Source organism: Colias croceus, chromosome 9, assembly GCF_905220415.1.
Source record: "Colias croceus chromosome 9, ilColCroc2.1".
Classification (NCBI taxonomy): domain Eukaryota; kingdom Metazoa; phylum Arthropoda; class Insecta; order Lepidoptera; family Pieridae; genus Colias; species Colias croceus.
In genome coordinates, this window is record NC_059545.1 from 7,856,007 (window position 1) to 7,876,378 (window position 20,372).

At 36.4% G+C, this 20,372-nt stretch overlaps 2 protein-coding genes across 3 annotated transcripts in view; one reads left to right on the forward strand and one right to left on the reverse strand.

Annotated features, from left to right (window-relative positions):
- The first annotated feature begins 1,102 nt into the window (after nt 1-1,102).
- Nucleotides 1,103-3,100, forward strand: LOC123694170 (nuclear envelope phosphatase-regulatory subunit 1 homolog). 2 transcript variants are annotated; one of them, XM_045639510.1, is made up of 4 exons: nt 1,103-1,333; nt 1,522-1,605; nt 1,965-2,099; nt 2,866-3,100. In XM_045639510.1, the coding sequence occupies exons 1-4, from the start codon at nt 1,306-1,308 to the stop codon at nt 3,027-3,029; spliced, it is 411 nt and encodes a 136-aa protein (XP_045495466.1). In that variant the 5' UTR covers nt 1,103-1,305; the 3' UTR covers nt 3,030-3,100. The 2 variants fall into 2 exon arrangements, with proteins under 2 accessions (XP_045495466.1, XP_045495467.1); XM_045639511.1 differs by having other exon boundaries at nt 1,105-1,333; nt 1,534-1,605.
- Nucleotides 3,101-3,179: 79 nt separating this feature from the next.
- Nucleotides 3,180-20,372, reverse strand: part of LOC123694171 (CYFIP-related Rac1 interactor A) — a 37,998-nt gene continuing 20,805 nt past the window's right edge. The window contains exons 3-4 of the mRNA XM_045639512.1: nt 12,698-12,975; nt 3,180-5,642 (exon numbers count right to left, since the gene is read on the reverse strand). Coding sequence (XP_045495468.1) covers nt 5,378-5,642; nt 12,698-12,975 — 543 coding nt within the window. The 3' untranslated portion in view covers nt 3,180-5,377. The remainder of the gene's footprint in view (nt 5,643-12,697; nt 12,976-20,372) is intronic.

The following is a 20,372-nucleotide window of genomic DNA, read 5'->3' on the forward strand; positions in this document are numbered from 1 at the left end:
CTACAGGTGTATTGTATGGAATGATGGAATGATGGATATATTCATTGGTATTGCCAGTAGTTTTTTACGATTACGATTGATTTTAAATAGTAATAATTAATATTAATAATGAAATTAAGGAGTATGATTTTATTATAATTAATTATGGGAGTTCACTGCACCAGCGCTCCTTAGGGCGAGCCGCCTCTGGCCATGACAACCAAAATATTAAACAAGCTCAAAAGTCGCCGCGCGTACTTGACAAAATTTAGGGTCGCCGCATTCTAATTCTGAAATTTTAGAGAAAACTAAACAAAATTGCCGTATTGTAAATTTTCTTTTCAATAAAAAGGGTTTGATTTAAAAAAATTCAACTGATAGATCGTAGTTGTACATACAGTAAAAATAACTACAAAAAAGAAACCGACTTCAAAAACAGCTGGAAAAGTAAAATATAAAAAAGATTTGATATTATTAATTACTTAATATTATTTAGATGTGCTATTTATTACCTATACAGGTTTGATATCGGCGCTAAAACAAAACACTAAATCTGTGACTCAATGACAACAATACAATAAACAGCTTACAGCACAACATTAGTCCGGGTAGGAGGAGGAGCGAGGCAGAATGAGTAAATAAAGATAAAAGACACTAATATTTCGAAGATACGGTATCTTCGAAATATTAGTAGAATTTAAGAACGCAATATATTTTTGTTTACTTCAGTTCAGCCAATTGCCGTATATTGCCTTTAAATACTTAAATGAATGTTTTCTTAATAAAAAGGTTTAAAGTAAATAAAATAATTTTTTTTTACATTTTGCGCCTAGAAATGACTGAAAATACACAAACTAGTGCTTTTTTTGCTGTTGGTATACTACTTACCTTTTCGAAAATTGAGTTGGTAACACTGAACATTCGTCCGATAGTTCACGGGAATATCGGTGTTGGCTCCGATATCCGATATCGGACCGGACAATGTGAAAGACAGGTACCTAAATCATACATTTTACTTAGCCTCCGATATCGGATATCGGCTATCGGCGTCCGATATCCGATATCGGACCGGACAATGTGAAAACGCTCTTATGTGAGACTAACGAATCAATGTCACGTTTCAATCTGTCACTTGTCACTGTCAAGTCGCTCGTCAATACAGCTACCGAACCGATGTCAAATCGAATATATTATATTAATTTCCATTTCTGAATTCTGATTTATCAGATCAAAGTTTCTATAAAACCAGATAAAGTAAAGCTTATATCAAGTTACATTTAAGGATACCACTTTCTGATAATGTGTCAGTACGATTTATAAGTTAGAATGTCGTTAGAACAAACTGCATGTGATGGTAAGATGTTTTTACATTCATTTCAAATTAAAACGCCTTCTAAAATATTAATTACAATGTAATTAGTTTATTTTCAAGACTCAAATCATTGAAATGTTTTTCGTGAATACATAAGAAAATGATGTATTTCCCTTAACTGTCGTTTGTTTGAAGACATTGCAACAATAACAAAATCTAATATTTCTAAGCCGTTCTTACAGACTTAAAGGCATTTGAGAGGCGGCTTACTGAAGTCATAGCATGCTTGCAGCCTGCTACCACTAGATGGAGAAGTAAGTTCACTAATATTCTAAGTTTATTATCAAATACATGTTCAGTGTTGTTATGTTATTATTTCTCTGTGTAGACTGTAGAGTAATAGCTATAGCAATTAATTATAATTAAGAAATTCAAAGACAAAATATTCATAATTATATATACCCATACATTTAGTTTTAGTAAAACACTATAATGAAAAACAACCATTAATAATTATTGAAGTTTCTTCAAAAACAAGAAGTAGAAGAGTCTATATAAGATTTATATGTTCATGATGAAATTTAGCACAGTCATCATATTAGGTATATATAATACATACTTATCTATTTACTATAAAAGCCATTTTTAAGGACTAATTAAGCAAATGTTTCAGTTGTATTAGCAGCGGTGTCACTATGTACTGCGATTGCGGCGTGGCACTGGCTCACGGACCCCCTCACTCCAGTGGTGTCACTCACACAATCGCTGTGGAATCACCCATTTTTCGCTGTCACTTCTACTCTGCTGGGTACTTTATGATTTTAATATTTTTAAGAGTGTGTGGAGAGTTTTTGTTGTGTGTACATTTTATTTAAGTGGCCTTATGCATTTTCTTTTTAAAATATCATTCAGTGCTTAAGGATGTGAATTTCCATAGTTCCTGAGATTAGTGTGTTCAAACAAACTCTTCAGCTTTATTAATTATTAGTATAGATTTTACCTTTGATTTGTGCAAAGGGGCCATCCATAAAGTACGTCACACGTAAAGAGGGGGGGAGGGGGTCGACAAAGTGTGACATGGTGTGACAAGGGGTGGGAGGGGTCCTAAGTTTCGTGACACCACATTTCAAAATCAAGAGGTACTAATCGCGTAATTTGAAATGTAAATTAAACTAAAAAATATGTCCAACTCTATCTTTAGGGCAATACGGTTTAAATTGTTTTGTGGACAATTTATATTTATTCATTAGTTTATTTTTTTGTTATTGTTTCAAATATTTGATATTATGTTGATTTCATACAAAAGTACTTAATTTAAATGGAAATAAAACTATTTTGAAACTGCTGTTTTAATTTAATAATTTTTCGATGTTAAATTGCAAAACATGTGACGTCAAACTAGGGAGGGGGGGGGGGGTCTTAGAAATGTGACCACCTGTGACAAGGACGGGGGGGGGGTGCTCAAAAACTCATGAAATTAGTGTGACGTACTTTATGGATGGCCCCAAATAAACTAAAACTCATGGTGATATTGTTTGATTTGTGATGACTTATGATTTGTTTTTTATTTCCAGTGTTGTTATTCATGATGGGAGTACATAGGAAAGTGATCGCACCCAGTATTATAACAGCAAGGACTCGCTCAGTGCTCAATGACTTCAACATGTCATGCGATGAAACAGGAAAACTGATCCTCAAACCTCGGCCCGCAAACAACATGACCTGTCTTAGTCACTAGTTCCATTAAGTTCCAATTGTTTTCTATCCTATTCATTAAGGTTATAAAATAAAACAATTTATGAGATACTATTCATGTTTATTATTTATAACTTTGGTGTGTTTATTATATACAATAAATAGTTGAAAACTTAAAAAATTAACCCTAAACGCTAATTTAAGAAGCAGCAATATTTCACTAAACATTTTCACTATTTAATAGAAATAGATATAGGAAATTTAAAATATGTATTTATTTGCAATCTAATAGCGCAATTATATCACAAGTTTAATATTAAGTAAATATAAATAATGACAGTGCATTTCAAATAGACAATAATAATTATTATAACAGAGTAATATTCGAATTTGCGACTTTTATAATTTCAAACATTTCACCTAGTATTTTATTTCTAATCTCCGGACTTTTTAGTCTCATATAAGGATCGATTTTATACACACGATATCATTTTAATTCTGACTACATAATATATTAACGCATTAGTTATCAAGTTACATCGTATGTATAAAATTTCCTCTTCTCATACTAAAATTAATACCTATTTATTTCGACTACAATTTGCCTTTGAAAAAATGTCAAAAATATCATCAACTGGGCAGTGACGATTGTACAATTCCTTAAAGTAAAGGGTTGCATATTTGGACATAACTATAATTACGAAAACATCTCAACAAGATATTCACTACACTAATAAATAACAATAATGTGCTATTTGTGCAAGTAATACAATTAACTAACATTCTAAATCGATTTAATATATTCAATATAAGTTTTAATACTAAATGCATGCAGGAAAATTTTGTAAATGCTATACAGATAACTGCATGAGATATTTGTTTTGATTTTATTTTGTTAGGAAGTGTTATTTTGTGCTTTACCCTGTGACAACTAAAATTGGATTTGTGGTTAATATAAATTCGTATAAAAAAAATCACTGATAGGAAATTGTTTGAAATGGAAGACTAGAATGCCAAACTATATCGAAATCATATAAAAACCATTGTGTTGTATTTGGTAATGATTGTAATTTAAAACTTCCTGTAAAGGTTTTTAAAATTTGCATGTTTTCATACAGTCTTGGATCTTTACATGACGATTAACTTTTTTATATTTATTGTATATTCAATCAAAGTTTTGATAGGGTAATAATTTGAGCGTACGCAGCTTTTTATAAGTAGTTAACAATAATATTATGTAAAAATATCAGTTGTAAAATTTCTCAAATAATAATATTGAACTAGTAAACATTATTATATTAAAAATCACTTGATAACATTGAGGCAGTGTACACGTATATTATTTATTGATTATTTTTTAAAATCAGAAGTCATAAGGCGTACCATAAAATACATTTCTGACCATATTTTTTACATTAAAATGCAACTTTGATTCAATAACACTAGTCTGCTTCGATACCACATATTATTTTCTATCCTTCATATTTTAAATATATCCAAATAGTAACTATGATTAGTGCAATTTCCTTACATTTTTTCTATGACAAACTATTATAGTTTGTTCTTGCCTCTTTGGACGCCTTAGAAATAGGTTAGTAATAATTCGTTGGGTTACCAAAAATATTTTCTTCGTAGATCCTAGTTTTACTTTATTCCACCCTTTATACTGTGTATCTTTATCATTAAATACATTCTATATTTAATTATTATTATTTTGCTGTTATTTCCACTTACTTCAGTAAATATATTCATAAGATAAACACGAAGGAAAAAGTCACTGGAAGTTAGTATTGCACAATATTTGTGGTAACCAATTAGAAGTTTTCATTAATACACTTATTACAATATGTTTATAATATTCCGATAAATTTAAACTAGCATCTTATTCTAACAGTTTGCAAATATCATAGGATCTGGAGTTGTGACAAAGTATAGTAACCTTGCATTTGTGTGGGGTAAGGGAATGATTTCTCAAAAAATATATATTTACTTTTAAAGCTTCATCTACATGGTGTCACTAGTTCGTGCAGCGTTGTATCGTAGCAACAATAATTACATAGACCACTCTAGGGCTGCCGGAATCAGAAGTGTTGCAGAAAATATCAAAAATAAATATAGCTCAATAAACGAGGAATATCCGTTATCACGTAGTAACAGGAAACTTAGGAAAACGTCACACCTTATACATATTCTTGACCTTAAACCTATTTCACTAGAATATAGGTTGTGGCTTGATCTCGTATGGAGGAACTTTTGACGCTCGATTAAACTGGAATCTATAGATCACGCCACAACCCGTGTACGACGACGCAAAACAAATGCCAACGAGAAATCCCCATATTTATTGTCACATCATTCCCCACAACAACATGCAAGGCTGGAATGCTGTCCTCACGCAGCTAGCAGGGCTCTTATATTCTTGGGCGTGGATTGACTGTTGAGGTGTTTTGTCGTGTATCTGAGAGCGTTTAGGAGTGGCTCGGCTTTGGGTGGGGGCTGTTGTTGAAGGAATTTGACGCAGCCCTTGACGTCTACTGAGGAGGAACGACAGAACGCGCCCGAGGGGTGCACCCAGTCGTAGAGAATGATCAAACCGACCATCACGCGTAGCACGAGCAATGACGTTTCTTCGCGGCTGAACTGTGCCACTAGTTTGCTGAAAAGATATAATGGACACGTTAAAATATTGTCAAATTAATAAGCTGTTATTATTTTTTAATAATTTAGTCATCCTATTTGGATTTTAACAATTTAAAAGAGCCTAGAAATTACAAATTTTAATAATACCTATGTAATATTAATAATGGTGATTTTGATCTATTTTTAAGTGAAACTGGTATACCTTTAGTAGGTATAAGCTAGCTAGTAGGTATGTCCCAGTTGCGCTCTTTCTGCGTAGCTGCGAGGCGGGCGTACACCAGGTGTCGAAGGAGGAGACACACTGACGCAGAGGAAGCGCAGTTGTATGCTGCCTATAGGAGCTGCGTTGTTGCTCTACAGGAGGCCATTAGCCGATCTAAGGCGGAAGCTTGGGAGGAGATGATAAGTGGATTGGATCGGGACGCCTGGGGCCGGCCGTATCAATGGGTGAGGCAAAAGATCCGCCCACGTGCCCCGCCCCTGACCCAGTCACTTGAGCCCCAATTTCTGGACCGAGTAGTGGCGTCGTTGTTTCCGGACCGGGAGAGACATCCTCCGCCATCGATGGCGTCGAGGAATGTTGCGCCACAGGAAGAGTCAGATGACGCCGTTGTTGTTCCTTCGGTCGCGAGAGAAGAGCTGGAATCGGCTGCAGACAGGCTTAAGAGAAAGAATGTTTCGCCTGGTCCTGACGGTATACCTAGTCGAGCTTGGGCACTTGCGCTACCGACTCTTGGATCCAGAGTCGAGCGCCTGTTTTCAGCGTGCGTACAACAAGGCCAGTTTCCTGGAAGATGGAAATCTGGTAACTTGGTATTGATCAAAAAGCCAGGCCGCCCAGGGGATTCGCCGTCGGCTTATAGGCCGGTGGTGTTACTAGATGAGGTGGGCAAGCTTCTTGAGCGTATTCTGGCGGCTCGCCTCGTTGACCATCTTGAAAGAGTCGGGCCGAACCTCAGCAACTGCCAGTATGGCTTTCGGCGGAAGCGATCTACCCTAGATGCAATATTATGTTTGAAGACCGTTGCAGTGGATGTGGTCTCCAGAGGCGGAGTACTCTTGGCGGTATCTTTGGATATCGCCAATGCTTTTAATACCTTGCCCTGGACGTGCATTTTGGAGGCACTCCGCTACCATCGCGTGCCCACATATTTACTACGGATGATACAATCATACTTGTCAGATAGGTCCGTATCGTACCTCTCTCGGGATGGGTGGAGGCAGAGGCCTATGTCGTGCGGTGTTCCACAGGGTTCGGTGCTAGGACCGCTCCTGTGGAACATCGGCTATGACTGGGTTCTGCGTGGTGAGCATCTTCCAGGGGTCGGTGTGTTATGTTACGCCGACGACACGTTGGTGACTGCTCGTGGAAATTGTCTAAGTGAGGCAGCCCAATTGGCGACAGCTGGCGTTGACCTAGTTGTGAATCGTATCCGCCGGCTAGGTCTGAAAGTGGCCCTGGAAAAGACGGAGGCGCTGTGCTTCCATGGTCCCCGTAGGGCACCAGGGGCTGGTTCCTGTGTACAGGTGGGGGGCGTGTCCATAGAGATCAGTCAGACAATGCGCTATCTGGGAATTTTCCTAGACGGTCGTTGGTCGTTTGCGGAGCACTTCCGTCGCCTCGCCCCCCGGCTCACCGGGGCGGCCGGGGCACTGGGAAGCTTGCTCCCCAATCTACGGGGGCCTGGAGATGGCTGTCGCCGGCTTTACACCGGTGCCATCCGCTCAATGGCCCTGTACGGAGCGCCCATCTGGGCTGATTCTCTTAGCGCCAGGACTAGACCCCTTCTGCGTCGTCCGCAACGGGTCATGGCGCTAAGAATATCGCGGGCATATCGGACTGTCTCTTTTGAAGCAGCCTGCGTGCTAGCCGGAACCCCCCCTTGGGAACTTGACGCTGCGGTACTCGCGGACGTGTACCGGCGAATCGCTGGGTCCAGGTCTTCGGGGCTGGAACCAAACCCCGAAGAAGTGTCGCGCTGGAGGGCTTCGGCTCGCGAGCGTTTGATGGAGGAATGGGTGCGGCGGCTCGAGAACCCAACTGCAGGTGTAAGGACGGTGGAGGCCATCCGGCCGGTCCTTTTAGAATGGTGCAGCAGACGACATGGGGCTCTCACGTTCCGCTTGACACAGGTGCTGTCTGGACACGGATGTTTCGGACGATACCTGTGTCGAGTCGCGATCCGGGAGCCAACCATGACCTGCCATTGGTGTCCAAGCGAGGAGGATACAGCGGACCACACGCTGAGCGTGTGTCCTGCGTGGTCCGTGGCTAGACAGCGATTGGTCGCTGCTGTGGGGCCGGATCTCTCGCTCCCGTCCGTGGTTCGCGCCATGGTTGGAGGCTCCAGGTCCTGGCGTGCGGTGGTCGCCTTCTGTGAGGAGGTGATGGTGCGAAAGGAGGAGGCGGAGCGGGTTCGCGAGGGGAACCCTCTCGCGGACCCGATGCGGCGCCGGCGACCCTTTAGGCGCCGACGCCGAGTCGCGGTCGCTAGCGATCGTGACCTGCCTCCCTAGCGAAGGGCTCTGGACGATGGACCGGGGACATGCTCCATCGTCCGGGGCAGTGAGGTGACATGAGACGTGTTCCGCTCATGCCGCCTCGCAGATAAAGGAGGAGGAGCGCACGTGTGCAGCCATAGGTGGTAACGGAGGTGGGCCCGTAACCGGGCGTCCGCTGCCGGAGTCGTGGACGATTTCTAAGAGTACCCGCGGCCCCGGATAACTGCGCGGCTCGACGGAACACAGTGGGGTTTTAGTCGGTAAGAATCCGACATAACCCTTGGCTCCTTCCCCGGGGGCCGTGGGTATCTTTGGAAGATTTCCCCACTAAAAAAAAAAAAAAAAAAAAAAAGCTAGTAGGTATGTATACTGTCCTACATTGTGAAACAGTGTCCTGACCGAATTTTGGTCACGTCAGCTTATCACACACATTAGCAAAGGGAACGGCGAAACTGACCATTTACTTATCGATTTCAAATATCACTTAACTATCTTAATATTCTGTGGGGTTTATACATACTCGTGCTGTCAATATAATAATATCGCGGATATTTTATTACGAACGTATTCGATCTTTAATCTTTTTAGAGAACTGCATTTAAAAAAAGTCTAATTTGAAAAAGTTTACGATATAATATATCTAACTGTTTAGGCATTTTGATATCTTCCTATTATATTTTATAACCGACTCCCTGTCCCTAAATTACAAAAAACAATTCAGCTGTCTTTACGCAGCTCCAAACATCCATACAATACAATATTCATATAATTTTCTGGACTCTGAACGCATTATTTTTTATCTTCTCCGCGCAATCGCAGGCGGAAGCCAGTAAAAGCGTAACATTGTGATGTCCTAAAAATTAGCTCTAATAAATTAAGGTTTACATGTTCCGTATTGCTTCACCTACATACAGATTTGGAGCGTACATAAAATATGTACAGTTAGCCGTTTCCTATATTTTAACGGCCGCTACAACTATGAGTAAATAAATAAAGCTTGTTACTAAAGCCCAGCCCCCCTAGCCAAGTGGCTTTCTGTTAGCGTAGCGTTCAATAGAATAGACTACGAATGTATGAGATTGACTTATGCTAACGCTACGTTCATTCTCATAATTCTGTATTTAGTCTGTAATCTCTTGAAAGGTTCGTCGGCTGCGTTATCTGTTTGTACTAAATTGAATTTGAAAAGCAGAAATGATTGTACATGGTAGGTATCCATTACATGTTTATTTTTATTTGAGTAGAAGATATCATTATATTCAATTCGAATAAACATTTATACAATACTCATCAAACTAATCCATGTACATATTGGCGCTTATATATTTACATTTTACGCCTATCTGTTGAATATACATAATATGCCTTTTATCAATAATTTTTAATGTTACTGATGTAAAACCTGCAGACACATTACCTACCTATACAATGGTCTATCCAAATCTAATACCTGTTCAAAATTGTTTATTACCAGAGCCAACATAATATTGAACCAAATACTTCTCAACTGTTACAACAGTACTTATAGTTAATCGTAAAACAGTGCACACATTTAAAAAACATAAAGTAACAAACAAATCAGACTGTAGGACTCGTTAACCCGCTTGCTCTAAACAGCTTTATTTACAACCGTATACCTAGTTAGAACAGGAAAATTATTTATTCGCTCCCATCTATTTGATTGCAAAACCACAGTGCATCCGACATCCGCTAGTCGCGAGCCAATCATATGCAATAAAACTAATTAGAGCTTTTTGTACTTGATGAAAATATGTTATTACTTATTAGTAACAGTGGAACTAGGTTTTCGTGTACATATTGGGAATGTGTTCATATGTGACATAATTTTTTTTTCATTGTTAGGTATGATGGTACCTATCTACCTAATTTATTAAAGTAAATAACTTTTTGACTTTCATTTTATCGTTTTGTAATTTCCATAGGTAATGAGAATACTCACTAGGCTTAATTTTATTGCTTTCAGTTCCTAGTGTAAAGTAAAAATTGTTAAATTGGCATGTAAATAATTTGTTTTTTGCGAAAAAATAAATAAATTATGTACTTAAAATCTTTGGCTACGGTAGGTAAGTAATATTTTTTAGTTTTCCGCCCACTTCATTGATGGTCTTGACGATCTACGTGGCCTACCTATGTCTTTAATGATGGAATGTTAGGTCAAGAAACCGTTAGTTAATAAAATTGTAATTGCTACAAAACTTGGGACTTTTCATTAGATCGCACCCAAACATCAATTACTTATACATACCTCTCATCTCTATATTTTATATTTTGCTTTGATAATACAATATTTGGAATCATTTCAATAAAATATGAATATTACTAATCAGATTCAAAGTGATACAAACGAAACTTTAACATCGATTAAAAACTACCAATGTTATTGTCATTCAAGGCGCACGTTGCTATTGTCACTTTCAATGGCGCGAGCCGATTGCGCGTAACATACACCAAACAACAAACACTACACGCAATATTCATTCTTATTGCTTAAAAATAACGCTGATATTAGCATGTACGGATTTTACAAATGAATCAACGTTCGCTCCTTTGTATCTCCCGAATACGTTTTGATAAGGAAGTGGGTGTAGCGTCATAGGACGGTGAACGCGTCCTGAACGTGATTTGTTGTCCGATATTAAAAAAAAAAAATCATTCACTCAATTCTGAACTGAATATTGAAATAATTGAACAGATTTATCACTGAAGGAGCTCGTTTAAAAATTACTCATACTAGGTATACCTAATACAAAAAATTATATAAAATACCTATGATTCAGGTAATTGTAAGATAACAATCATTGCCTACTTTCAGATAATATAGTATGCACCTTTATAATGTTGACTGACATTAGCATGAGATAACCACTGCGATTTTTGCAAATATGTAGGTATTACTATAATTTCGAACCGAAACCCTTCTTTCGATGTTTATTTTTATAAGCTCGCTACAAAAATCAGGAATAATTATCGAAAACCTTAATCTGTATTCAATCTCATAATCTCAAACTATATTGTATACTCTTCAAAAGGGATAAAAGCGGCGTAAATGGCAACACTAATTGCATGTCGATAGCAAGTTGCAACCATATACCATGCGCTGTGCGCAGAACAATGTGTAATCTGCAAACCTTTACCATATACCTATGTACCACGAACTATCCAAGCCCACAGATAACTCAATAATTATTGTAATACACTAGCTTTCCGCACGTGACTTTGCCAGCTTTGTCTAAAGTTAACAAATCATAATTATACTAAAATATATATTCCTCTTTAAGCACTCTATCTAAAAAGTGCATCAAATTACGTTGCGTAGTTTACAAGATCTAAACCTGCATAAGAAAAGACATAGGACGCGACTTTGTTTTTAACTGTGCCTACATCTACATATATTCTGTGGTAATACATTAATAGCTAGCGGAAATCAGTAAACAGTAATCGATATGTCCACGTAATGACATTTGTCATTGGTGTCGGTGCGGTGGTAATGTGACACCTCGTAACACAATAAATTTGCCCTTGCGCCAATAACGCGCCGGCCGGCTCGAGTGCAAACATTTGTCGAGTCAATTTTGCATTTAATAATAAATATTGAAAGATTGTTTGTTATATTGGAAATTTCTATGTGATCAAATACGATAAGGCTTTCGAGAAAATTATATCGTTAATTAGAAGCACCTAAAATTACGCCCTTTTGTGCGTGCTGTGAAGCTAATAGAGTAAATACAGTATAGCATCTTTAATTTACTAAGTCAATTTTACAGGAAAAACTGGAATATCAATAAACGCTTCATAATCTATTAAAGAAGAAATTAAACTAATAGATTTCGGAAATATTTTGCAAGTTAAACTCTCTTTGATGTAAACGTATCGTTTTAAAAATAAAATAATACAGCAGGATATCTGTAGGCAGTAACTGCTACTAGACACAATCTAACACAATCTTCTTAATCTGAAACTCATTTCGAATTTATAAAGAATACAAATATTTTAAAATAACATGAATCACGATTGATTAAAGTTTAAAAATATCAAATTTCAAAGTACTCATTAAATATTTATACAATCTTATCATTTAAACTAATCTCTATTCCTGACTTATAAAGTGAAAAATATTCAGTTTCATTTTAAGTTTTTGAATATTCAAGCCTTGTTTTTATAATTAATGGGTCATTAAGTCTCTTTTATTCGCTGTAACTAAGCCTGACCTAGATCGCGAAAAATTTTAGACCTCCTTTTGTAAGTTCTATACTTTTGTAAGATTGCTCGCGAGACCTAAATTAGCCTACCTTTAATAAGTATCTTGCTTTCATATATGCGAGAATTTCTCATATTTTGAATGGTTCAAAATACATGTTTGAAAACTGAAGCACATTTCATTCTGTTGAAAGTCTAATTAAATAAGAACTAGGTTTGAATGAAATTATTACAATCTTGTAAAGATTTAGAAGAAGAATTATTGGTATTAGAATATTAATTGGTAACTAATAAAGTATTCTCTTAAGAAGTAAGTACTCTGATCTCTATAAAGAAGTCGAAACTACTTACGGATTTTCCAACATCCTCAAGCAGACTTTGGCCATCGTGCTCAGCGTCTCCGTTGTGTTCTCTAAATCCTGCTGGTTGTCGTTCACAAATTGGCTTGTTGCTTCAGACAGCACTTTGAGCATCGGCGTCGCTTGTGCGTAGAACAGCGACATTCGGTTCGCAACTTCTGCCCCTATGTGAGGCTCTTCGCCTGGAGGCAGCTCCGCGTTGATCAGACCACCCCGCGACACTATACGCCTGTAGTAGCTGAAGTCGTTCTGGATCGCTGGCGTTTTCATCTAGAACATACGAGAATCCATATGTTTATAAACCGATATGTTATTCGGTAAAGTTATCACTTTAAGTTAGAGATGTAATTTTCGTTTGATACCATTCACATCTAGCAAAGGCAGATATAGTTTGGGAAATGATATAGGCACTGAATTTATGGTAACAATAACGAGAACGGTAACTGTAGAACAGCTTGATCTGGTAATTCATATTGTACCTATGTAGAATTATTTCTGGCTAAGCTTATCTAACTTTCGCATAAAATATAGTTTATGAAGGCTACAAATAGCTCGATTAGAAAACCGTATTATGAAAATTAAATTACTAGATACATCAACTCTCTTAAAATTTCACTCCGCACTTAATTGAGTGCTCTTGGAAAATTATTTAATTACAATAAAAAACGTTTCCACTTTGAAATGAAATATTTATTCTAGTAACACGCAAATACGATATTTCATTGGCGCTTTACAAAAGTAAATAAATAAGCTATGAGGAGAAACATGACTCAGATTTATTCAGCCGAGGTCGGGCCAAACCTTACTTTCTACAATGCTCAATTTATTTCAATCGATACCATGTTTGTCTCATTGGTGATGACTTATTGTTGGTATTTTATGATGTAACGTGAGTTCTGCGTATGTTTTGAAAGAATGTTAATCGATTTTGGGTCTTGCTTTTTTCCCTGTCTTTAATCAAGTAAATTTTCAAGTATGCACCATAGTTTAATTATTATAAAACTAAAATATGGTATAATAGTCAATTGTAATTCCAGACAGTTTCTTTTGTGAAAAAATTAAAACATATTTCTTTTATCGATTAATACCTACTCGTACTTAATAATAAGGAATCTAAACATAAATACCTACCTATTTAAATTTAACTGTGACGTTCAGCAATGCAATACCAAAAGGTCTACGTAAGTATTAAATTTATTTCAGTCACAAATCAATTTGTTTTACTTGTTATATACGGGAAGGTGTAAATATAAGAGCAATTTCTATTAAATTGCTGGCCATAAAGTGCATAATGGCTATCAACGTCGTGCGAATGGCCCAAGGTTGGGGTCAAAAGGGCCCTCAATTGTTAAATAACTTCGATACGCTTTGTTTATATAAACATATTATTTTAGTTAGTAAACTATTGGCGATAGTATTGGAAAGTCAGTTTCATTGTTTTGATATTATATCAATTAATATAAATAAATGTGGACCACAGGAGTCGCAAATAAGGTATGAAGGAAAATTAATTCTCATATTATATTTGCATACAGCTTACTCTATAAACCTAAAGGTTTCGCAGAAAACCTATTTCTTATTTCAATTTAGCTTAACAGTAAAAGTTAGTGAGTAAATTGAATGTATTCTACTATTCTGTTATTCTACGAAGCGTTTTCTCTAGTTTCTTTAACTACATAGGTACTTCTATTTATTTGAAAACTAGCGGTCCGCCCCGGCTTCGCCCGTGGTACATGTTTACGTTTTCTCTACATAAGATCCATCCTCGTACTTCAAGAAATATAATAAAAAAAGAATTATCGAAATCGGTTCAGCCGTTCTCGAGTTATGCGCTTACCAACACATTTTGCGATTCATTTTTATATATAAGATTAATATAATTCTGTTGTGTCCGTTTTGTGTTAAGTTCTATATCCTGGGAAACTAGAATTGGTATAAAATTATCACTGTTACTTTTATCAGATTTATATTCTCTTAGTGGGAAAAGTCACTGAATATCAAACTGTACCTATTGCATCTAAGTGCATATCCTGTACCTTTATAGAATGCGTTCCTTTGACCCTACGTTTTAATAGTGTAACTTTTCATACTAAATCATTACGCAAGGAAGACAGTCTAGAACCATTCTTTCATGCGAACCTTCACACGAACGAGTTAGAGATAATACGAATCACAGCTACACTGAATCATAAATAACGAAGCAAATATCATAAAGAGCATTTCATTGTAAGCTAATAGGCGTGTGAGTGGAAATATTCAATAAACACTTGCGCCTTGTTGATGTAGGAAGCACGTCATTGGAACACGATTCTCATGCAACTGATAACATTGATATGATTCCGAATATATTTTGTGAAACTCGAATTTATCTACGCAAATTTGATACGGTTTTGTTTAAAAATATCAGTATGATGTATTGCAGCCAATTGGGACATTGTATACAGTATTCAACGAGAGGATTTTTTTTTTTTTTTTTTTTATTCTTTATTTTCCAAGGGACTTTGTCGCTTAGCGACCACGTCGTCCCGTATATTCCAATTACAATCAACACTTAAATCTAAAAAATTTAAACACAAACTACAGTAAACAAAACAATCATTTTTGTAATCCAACATCGGTTAGTCTGACCAGCACCCGCACCTCTGCCGACGAGGGACAAGTGAGAATGCTGTTCACACAACCGACATTGTTAATACAGCGGAAGATATCATTTTGTTGTCTAAATTGCGCGTTCCGAACACATTCCATGAGAATATGCTGCACATCTTCTACAATACCACAATCAATGCACAACGGAGAATCGGCTTTCTGCATTAAATGTGCAAACTTATTCGATGGAATATGTCCCGAACGTAATCTTAAAATAGTTGTCAACGTCCTCCTATCGCATACAATCTCATCAAGCCATGGGTACCGAGGTACATGTGGTTGGATTGTTCTGTGCCAAATTCCTTTCTCCCGCGATCGTTCATCAAAATATACCTGCCAATCGGATAGACATTTATTCCTCACATATTTAAAATGATCCGAGTACAGTGGAGCGACCTCCAAGGGTACCCCATCTATTGCTGCTTGTTTGGCTAATAAATCAACCTCATCGTTCTCTTTGAGCTGAATATGGGAAGGGATCCATTGTAAGATTACTTCTTTATTATTAGCTTTTAAGTTCAAAATCAACTCTAAAATTTTATAGGCAATCGGTACTCCTCTCACTTGAGAGGCACAGCGAGCCAAATGTTGCAATGAGCTTTTAGAGTCAGTTAAAATGACAAAATGTCCGAAATTTAAAGATTGAATATAAGCCAAAGCTTCCGCGATAGCAATCAATTCCATATGCATAATGGATATCTCTGAATTAACTTTGAACTTAAGGCTGCATCCAAGAAATGAATCCAACACGGCCGCACCACCACTACTTGCGCATTTAGAGCCATCAGTGTAAATTTTATGATGTGCTCCATATTTATTAAGGATGAATTGGGAACAAATAGACTCAAGAGTATGATGATGGTAAGTGCGTTTGGCACGATCTACTGACGGAATGGTATCTGAAATAAAATCCTGGACATTAATATTACTAACCCAAGTGTCCATGGAGAACATCTCAAGTCGACCACAACTCTGTAAACTCAATGAAGATAATCCGGCTTGCGATTGAACAAGAAGGGGAAGCTTTTTATTATTCCAATACCTTGATCGACTCAGTGAAAACAGTTCATTAAGCGCCGTAGTTGTTAAGCTATTTTTACACGACCTACACTTTAACCAAAACTTCCCCGCCAGATACCTTCTTCGAATAAACAGAGGAGGAAGACAAAGGTCATTCTCCATAACATGAATAGGGGTACTACGTATATAGCCACCTATTACACGCAAAGCCTGGTTTTGAACTTTATCCAATTTGAGCAATGAACTTTTAGCTGCATTATCATATAAAAAACAAGCGAAATCTATTCGGCTACGAATGAGAGAAATATAAAGCCGTCTTATATGTTTTTGATGAATCCCCCAACCGGGGCCAGCCAATACTTTCAGAATATTAATATGCCTAGACACTTTAACCACCATCTCCTCTATGTGTTTTTTCCATCTTAAAGAACAATCCAACCACATGCCCAAATATTTGACGTCATTCACTACAGGTAACAAATCGTTATCAAAACTTAAATCTACTAGCGTTCTATTAGTTCCCCTTTTGAAAACACATACTTTACTTTTTGAAGTTGAAATTGTAAGACCCAAACCATTTAGAAAATTAATAAAAATGTTTCCCGCTGATTGCACATCCTGTACAGCACGAAACAAATTTTTATTTGACGCAAATAGAACAAAATCATCGGCATATTGAGACACTTTAACACTCTGAATATTTTTACAAATTTTATACGTGGCAACATTAAAAAGCAATGGTGAAATTGGGTCGCCTTGAGCTAAGCCCCGTCCAGTACATCTCGTCACAACTCCACCCTCAGCTTCAATCCTGAGACGCCTTTCACTTAAATACGACCAAAGATAATTACAAATTTTTGACCCGGCTTCTACCTCATCTAAAGTTTTTAACACAGCACTTATATCCAAGTTATCATAGGCACTTTTGATATCAAAGAAACAGGCTACAGTTGTAGCGCCTGTTGAAAAACTTGATTGAATATGAGACACAAGAAATGTAAGACTGTCAAAACAACCGCGAGAACGACGGAAACCAACAACACTATGGGAGAAAAGATCATTCGATTCAAAATGCCATTCTAGCCTTTTATTTAAAATTGAATGGAAAATTTTACAAATGCACGATAACAACGAGATAGGACGAAATGCAGGCGGAGTATTGACTTCGTGGTTAGGTTTAGGAATAGGAATTATCTTAGCTATACGCCATTGGGAGGGCACAAAACCAATTAATAAAAATGCATTGTATAATTGAAGTAATAAAAGCTTCCCCACCAGCGGTAAGTGTCGCATCATTGAAAATGAAATGTCATCACACCCCGGAGCAGTATCCGATTTTTTAATAGAATTATCTAGTTCTTGTATAGTTATTGCTGATTCTAGTTTAGTATTCCTGGACGAAAAGGTAGGTTGTGCAGGGCACACATACATAGGCGCTAGATTTACAAGTAAAGCCTCCGCCCTATCTTTGTTTACCATGTATCCAGGCGATCTAACATGATGCCCTTTTAGCCACTTCATTTTACGCCACATGTCCGAAGATGAGGTGGAGTAATCAATAGAAGTACAAAAGCGCTGCCAAGATTTATTCTTTGCGATCCGAATAATTCTTTGAGCATTAGAAATCTTTTCTTTGAGTACGTCTAGATTTGCAGGAGAAGGACAGCGTCTAAAAATTGACAGAGCTAAGCGACGTTCAGCAACCGCCTTTGAAACTTCTGCATTCCAGTAGGGTTTGGGTTTAAACTTATCACAAAAGAATTGGGGTATTTTCTTATACGGAATTAGCCTATCAGCAGCAGATACCAAAGTATGTTCAAATAAATCATAAAAGTCTTGTAAATTTGAGGGAATATTAAAGTTATTAAATGATTGTTCTAAAAATAAAGTATAGGCATCCCAATCGCAATTATTGAAATTTCTACGTTTAGTAAACGATCTCCTATCATATGTGGACGATGACAGCTTAATAATTAAATGGTCACTTCCCAATGACTCGTTAGTGACTTTCCAAGAAAACAAAGTTGCCAAATCTGTAGAGACAAAAGATATATCAGGAGTGGATTGTTGTAGAACACCATCAACGAGCCGCAATCTTGTGAAATTTCCATTGTTTAAGTAAATAAAATTATTATCAATCGATGCGTTCAGAACTTGTGCCCCTCTTTGATCAGATTTATAAGACCAACCAACATGGTGTGCATTAAAATCACCTAGAATTAAAGTTTTACCACCGAAACCAGAAAACACATAATCCCAATCATTTTGAGAAGTCGGGACAGTAGATGGGCAATAAACACTCAAAATATGCTCAATATGCCGACAATTAAGAATTTTGATATGCAACAATTCAATACCAACATTCGAACTTAACGACTACTCGACTAAAGTCAAATCACCAATCAACATTTAGTTGATACGTGTAATATTCAAGACCAAATATAAAAAATAAAATATATGTAAAACTTGATGATATTTTCGATTATCCTGTTTGATCAAAAACATAAAATATTGAAATTGACTCGATAGAAATAATTCACGAAGTTACCTCTAAATTTCACACTTTGACGTTTTTTACTTGACATGGTTATGCCTATTATGTTATTTTTTTCATAAACAATTATATTGAAACATTTGTGAGAACTTTGTTATACCACTTTTGTCTAATTACTTTTTGTTATGATTTAATCACGATAAAACACTTTTGGCGCTTACTATATTTTTAATTACGCAAGAAATCATCTTGCATCGCACGTTCTAGGAGCTTCAAACATAATTCTATTTCATACATCAGACGCTATCGCTCCGTTGAGACGAGTAGACCATGCTTAAATTGCTGTGCCGCGCGCCGATTTTTTAATAATATTGTTTCAATATTGTTTTTTTGAAAATGGTAAACAACAAAAGAACATTGAAACTTCAGAAACGAGAACTAAAAGAGATTCATATTTAAATGATATCTAACTAATTTTCGAAGATAAGTATAGTATTGTAATCATATTAATAAATACCTAATTATTATTTATAATAAATAATAATAATTATTATTTATTAATATGTATTAATAAAAAATACGACTTTCGATTCATTTCAGAAACTTTATGCAGGTGAGTTTACATATTACATAAATATGTAATATCTAATCACACTCACACGAATTTATGCAAATGCATAAATTCGTTTCCGTGGGCTGAGTATTGACGCGACGATCTTAGGTATACAAACATATATATAGGTATATATTATATGGATACAAATATTTCATTCATAGTGTTACATCAATAAAATCAAGAAAGATTTATATGTACCTAGTATATTTTTTTATTGATTACTTATTACCATTACTACTATGATTACCTACTACCTATTTGTAGATTCCTATGGTTGTTCCAGTAAATAACGTAAATAGGTTGTGAATAGTAGATATATATAATATAATATATTCACAATCTGTATTATAATAATCACTGGTGCAGTGAACTCCCATAAATAATTATAATCCATACTATAATATTATAAATGCGAAAGTAACTCTGTCTGTCTGTCTGTTACTCAATCACGCCTAAACTACTGAACCAATTTGTATGAAATTTGGTATGGAGATATTTTGATACCCGAGAAAGGACATAGGCTACTTTTTATTGCGAAATACATATGTACCACGGGCGAAGCCGGGGCGGACCTCTAGTAAATTATAAAGTTATACCTGCTCATTATTTGAAATCTATCGTAAAATTAAATAAAATAAGTAACTGTACTCGTCTAAATATTTGTATATATAAAAATGAAACCCGTTTCGCGTTGTCACGGTATCACGTGTGAACGGCTGAACCGATTTCGATAATTCTTTTTTTATTGTATCCCTTGAAGGATGAAGGATGGTTCTCATGTAGAGAAAACGTAAATATGTACGTTTTCTCTACATGAGACTACGTTACAAATAAAATACATATATATCATTCATAAGTAACACGCGAAACGGAGCGCTCTCGATTGCG

What these genes read in the sequence shown, in the direction of transcription:
- LOC123694170 (XM_045639510.1), top strand. Translation starts at nt 1,306, where the DNA reads ATGTCGTTAGAACAAACTGCATGTGATG. An exon ending in AGAACAAACTGCATGTGATG is followed by an intron (nt 1,334 to 1,521) that starts GTAAGATGTTTT and finishes AATATTTCTAAG; the next exon opens with CCGTTCTTACAGACTTAAAG. An exon ending in TGCTACCACTAGATGGAGAA is followed by an intron (nt 1,606 to 1,964) that starts GTAAGTTCACTA and finishes CAAATGTTTCAG; the next exon opens with TTGTATTAGCAGCGGTGTCA.